This window comes from Lathyrus oleraceus, chromosome 2, assembly GCF_024323335.1.
Source record: "Lathyrus oleraceus cultivar Zhongwan6 chromosome 2, CAAS_Psat_ZW6_1.0, whole genome shotgun sequence".
NCBI lineage: Eukaryota > Viridiplantae > Streptophyta > Magnoliopsida > Fabales > Fabaceae > Lathyrus > Lathyrus oleraceus.
Window position 1 is genome coordinate 302893619 of NC_066580.1, and position 5616 is coordinate 302899234.

Genomic DNA, 5616 nt, shown 5'->3' on the forward strand with positions numbered 1-5616 from the left:
GTCTTCATCTTCAGTGTCTTCTTCAACTGTGTAGACTTGATCTCCATAGACATAACTTGCACTGAGGAATACTTCTTGAATTCTTCACATACAATCCTTTATAGGGACAGGTGATCCTTCTTTAACGAATGGCTCGTACCTTAAACCGAAACGGTCTTTCTTCATGCTGAGGTCAATAACTTGTCCCCAACCTTCAGGACTCCCATTCTCAATAGTTGTCTTTGTACTTTTCACATATGCAAATGATGGGATGACTTTCTCCACAGATTCCTTCACTTCCACAAAAGTGGCATTGGATATATCCAAAGCTCGGAAAGAAGTTTCCAAGGCATCTTCATCAGCCTCGATGTAACGAAAGGAGGAGAGGTGACTAACCATGAGATCTTATTCACCAGAGATGATTACAAGCTTGTTATTGATGACAAACTTCATTTTCTGATCCAAAGTGGAGGTTACTTCCCCAGCGGCATGTATCCAAGGTCGCCCCAATAGGAAACTATAGGCAGGATTGATATCCATGACCTGGAAAGTTATGTTAAATACATATGGACCAATCAGAATTGGTAACTCCACTTCACCAATCAAGTCCTCCGGGACCCATCAAATGCTTTGAAAATCAGTGCACTAGGCCTCATTTCTGATCCTTGAAAAGCTAATTTGGCAAGTGTCCTCTTTGGTAGAACATTCAGGGAGGACCTTGTATCCACTAAATCTCTTGCTAGAGTATCCTCTTGGCATTTCACTGACACATGCAAGTCGTGATTCTGATTTTGTCCTTCCTTTGGCAACTATCCACCATTGAAACTCAGGGTGTTGCAAGTTGTGATATTGGCAACCACTCCATCAAACTGGCCAACTGTTATATCTTGAGTGACGTGGGCTTACGCTAGCACTTTCAATAATGCATTCCTATGAGCTGGGGAACACATAAGCAAGGACAAAATGGAAATTTTTGATGGAGTCTGGTGCAGCAGATCAACTACTTTGTAATCACTCTTTTTAATGATCTTCAAAAATTCAGCATCTTCATTGGATTGAACCATATTTTGCTCCCTAAAGGGACTGCAGTTGTAGTTTCTTTGCTTAGTGCTTGAGAGGTCACATTAAACTAGGGATTGTAAATTCACCCACTGTGAGTCATTTGGCTCGTCCCTGCGATGTTTGTGACATCGGCACCATCAACCTTCAAACTTTTTTATTGTCTACTCTCTTTAGACTCTTTGTCAATGACAGTTGTATCATATTTCCATGGTATTGTCTTAGTACTTAAGTAGGGGAAAGGACTAGGCATGCAGATAACCACGGGTGATGGGTGATTAACCGACTGAACAATATCTTTTCTTTGATAGGTTATCTCACTTGGCTCTGGTAAATTGAAAAATGTATCAATTACAACTACTCCATCTCTTCTCACGAGGCTACTAACTTGTAACACTCCCTGGTTCATCAATTCTTGGATATCTTTTCGTACCATCTCACATCCTCCTGGATGAATGGCACATTCTTCACAATCTTTATGACAAGCACTAACTAAACCAGTTTCTACTAGTCTCGCATGGAACGCTAGTAAATGAGTCTTGATATTTGCAACATGTTTGATCACATCACCATCAGATGCTTCTTCAATCGCATTAACAGTTCCATGTGCTGGCAAAGGATTACTCTTGACATTAGGCCCCAAGTCTCTGAATGAAAGAATCTTCTTTTCCACCAATTCTCACACTATATGCTTCAAAGCGTAACATCCTTATAAATCATGCCCAGGTGCACCCTCATGGAAAGGGAAATGAGCATTTGGGTTATACCATGGAGGCAAAGGATCTGGAGGTGGACCCAAAGGTCTAGGAACCACTAACCCCTTTTGCAAAAGAGAAGGATATAACTCAGTATATGCCATCGGAATCGGCCTGAAGGGAGGCTTAACACCTTGTCTTCTGTTCTGACTTGGTGCATTCTAACGAGGAGCTTAAGCTTTTGGTTGCTGATATGCTAGGGCCGCAAGCGCTTGTTGATATGCAGGAGAAACCTGAGCGGGTTGATAAATTGATGTTTGTTGAACTAGTTAATAAACAGATACTCGTTGTTGGTTGAAATTTGGCCCAATTACTGCCACATATGGTTGTTGAACATACTGCACAGGGTATGCTGGTTATTGTTGAGTGAACTGTCGTTGTTGCTTTCTCCATGATTGACTCCTTCCTCGACTAGATGATACAACATTCGTTTCTCCTTCCTTTTTTTCTGAAAATTTCCAAGAAATTTCTTAGCATTGTTGTTATTATAAGTTCCAGCAGCATTGATCATCTTTCCATTCTTCAAACTGAGTTCAACTTTAATGCCTACAACTACCAAGTCAGAAAAACTTGCAGACACACTGCCCACCATCCTCTCATAGAACATTGGTTGTACAGTATCCATAAACCAATCGGCTAATTCTTTTTCTACCAAAGGTGGTTCAACCTGAGAGGCCATCTCTCTCCAGCATTGTGCATACTCTTTGAATGACTCGTTGTCTTTTTTAGACATATTCAAGAATTCTCTTATGTCTGGAGCCATATCCATGTTGTATTTGTAATGCTTTATGAAAGCATCAGACAAGTCTTGGAAGCGCCGGATATGACTCTGACCGAGGCTTAGGTACCACTTAGAGGGGGCGCCCTTCAAGCTGTCTTGAAACAAGTGGATCATGAGCTTATCATCTTCAACATGGGAAGCCATTTTCCCATAGTACATAACAAGATGGCTCTTATGACATGTATGTCCCTCATATCTATCAAAATCGGGAGTCTTGAATTTCGCAGGAATTACAAGATTGGATACTAGGCATATATCCCTAGCGGCAACACCAAATACTTGGTCACTTTCCATTTCCCTTAGTCTCTTCTCAAGAATCTGAAAGTTCTCTTTAATACCCTTTATATATGTATGTCTCTCTTCTTCTTCATCAGACATTTCTGGAGCATGTTGTTGATCTTCGAAGTAAGGTTGCACGCGTGTATGAACAGTCGGAGATGCAAATGTATGGACCATAGGGTGAGCCTAGGTGGCTAATGGTAGAGGAAAAGTTTGTTGAGTAGATTGCATTACATCGGGGACTACTTCAGGTTGAGGTGTGAAGCCATAAGGTAGACCAAAAGGAGGAAATGTAGAAGGTATCATCCTTGCAGGTTAGGGTTCAAGCGTTGGACCAGCGATCTCTGAAACAACTATTTTTGTGTGTCTATCTTGGCTATGATGACTTGCAGCATCTCCATGATTTGACCCACGCTCCCTCACATATCCTTAAGTTCTGAGCTGACTCTTTCCAACTCTTGTTCCTACTCTGACATCCTTTGTCGAGCACCGACTCTGGTGTTATACTGGTGTTGAAGACTCAGTTTCAAACTGGAAGAAGACAGCAGAATGAGCTTTTATTTGAATAATGACATGGATGCATGTATGGATGCATATATGGATGCATTTTTGTGCAAAGCTCTTAGTTATCTTTGGTATCTATTTCAGCAATGTAGGACATTTTATTTGCGAGATTTTCTAATAAAAATAACAATAAATGAAATTCAGAATGACAATTTTCATTAATTCAAATTCAACATCAAATACAAGTGATTTAAATTCAAATTCAAGTATAAGTGATTAAAATTCAAGTACTGGTGAACTTAATTTCCATCTCATCCCTTTTGATCGTAGCAAGATCGATGGTGAGCCCCTTCACCATTCGCTTGCAAAACTTGACAAAGTTGAAAACTTTAGGAGGTGTGTTCTCTGCGCACATGCTCCAATTAGCTTCATGGAGTTTCTCCAGAAGTTCCAGCATGTTGAGGTTAGAAAATCTAGAAAAGTTGACGAACTTGCCATTCCATTCAACATAGAGGTCTTTGAGCTTCTTAATGACATGATGATCTTCGTCTAGGGCCGCTCTAGCCTCCATATACTGCACCTTCCAATATACACAGTCATTCTTCAAGATCATGTAAGTTGCATCACCTTCTTGGTTTTCCAAACCTGCAATCCTTCTATTAGTTTCTCCCAACTGGTACTCGAGGCGGAGACAGTTCCTCTCAGCTCCCTCTTTCCGAAGGACCTCACGAGACAACTTATGTTTGAAATTCTTGAGAGTGTCCCTGAGTTCACGGATTTGAGCTTCATATTCGAGTTTAGCTTCTCTCTTCTCCACAAGAGACCTCTCCAACATTTTGTCCAACTCTTGAATTTTGAGGTTGGATTTTTTGAGCTCCTCATTATTGGTTTTTAACACAGATTTCGTACCTATGAGAATACCATCAAGCTCATCCTTCTTGTCTTCAAATGTTCTTGCTCTCTTGTTGCTAGCTTTAAGGTCTCGATCCTTCTCTTGATGTTCATCCTTCAGATTTTCATTTTCCAAAGTGGTTCGATTAAGCTTAAGCCGTAACTCAGAGTTTTCTAATTCAAATTCCTTAATTTTGGCATTGAGCTTCTCAACGTCTTCAGGTAGTATAGGTTCTGGCTCGGGAACTGGAGGAAAAATAGAGGGATCCAATGGAAATGGGAGCTTAACCACTTGAACTCTCTCTCTTACCCAACGAGTGTAAGGCTCTTTCACAAGGACATTCCTCTTTCCAAACTCCTTACCCCTTCTAAATATTGTTTTCCAGGATTCTTAATCTTCTTCACAATTGGGTTGTCTGCATCAATGTCATGCAAAATGAAAGGCTCTAAAGCTTCATCTTTTGGAGGTCCGTTCATGGAGTAATCGTGTTACATCAGGGATAACATAGGGTTGTAGTTGATGCAACCCCTAGTCCTTATTAAAAGTAAATTAGGAAAGTCTCCAATGCTAACAATAATATTCGGGGTCTCCCAATCTCTGATATACCATTTGACATGGTTGGCAGTAATGGAAGTTAACTTTTGAGAGGGTTTGAGTGTTTTGGAGGTGTAGGGTCCTTTTTCGGGCATGTGAGATCTGAACCAAACATGAAACAACTGTTCGCAACATAAAAGGGTTCCCCCTTTCTTCTCATGATGCTCATGGAGGGCATAGTAGATATCAACTAGGAGAAAAGGTACTGGATTACCAGAGAGGAAGATTCTTACGGCCACATGATCCACGAAACTGTCAAGATTCGGAAACAGTTCTCTCAAACTCTTCCAAAGTAGGAGCTTATTGGAAGTCAGAAAAGGTGAAACAACGTAGAGGTGGTTCGTAGAATTGAGCTATAGTCACAGTTGTCATTGGTTCCGTCTTTTTATTCAAAATACTCAGGATCCTCTCATAATCATCCTCGAATTCAGTGAGCTTGATCACTTTGCCACTCAACTTCTTCAAACTGTCAAGGTCCACTTTCTTGTACTTGAATTGAAATGTGCTTCTTCTTTTAGGATTCATTTTCTCTTGCAAATGACTTAGATCCCTGAAACAAATGGAAGACGACTAAGAGATTTTCTTTCTATGCATATGCAATGAATGTAGATGAAATGCAATGCTTTTTTAATACAGGTTCAAAGGTTCGAGGTAACGGATGAATCTGATTGTTTTTCAAAATAGGTTCTCATCGGGTATGATCTAAGGCTTTTACAAAGGACCCCAGAGTCACGGATCCACAAGAATGTTTGACGCTTACGGCAAATTCTTAT

At 40.5% G+C, this 5616-nt stretch overlaps 1 protein-coding gene across 1 annotated transcript; it reads right to left on the reverse strand.

The window, feature by feature from the left end:
* Window positions 1-2103: 2103 nt before the first annotated feature.
* Window positions 2104-2952, reverse strand: LOC127122980 (uncharacterized). The gene has a single exon (XM_051053252.1). It carries the CDS (start codon window positions 2950-2952, stop codon window positions 2104-2106), a length of 849 nt encoding a protein of 282 aa, XP_050909209.1.
* Between the last annotated feature and the right edge of the window lie 2664 nt (window positions 2953-5616).

Bases quoted from the DNA above. Each gene is read 5' to 3' on its own strand.
- LOC127122980 (XM_051053252.1), bottom strand. From the start codon at position 2,952: ATGTCTGATGAAGAAGAAGAGAGACATACATATATAAAGGGTATTAAA.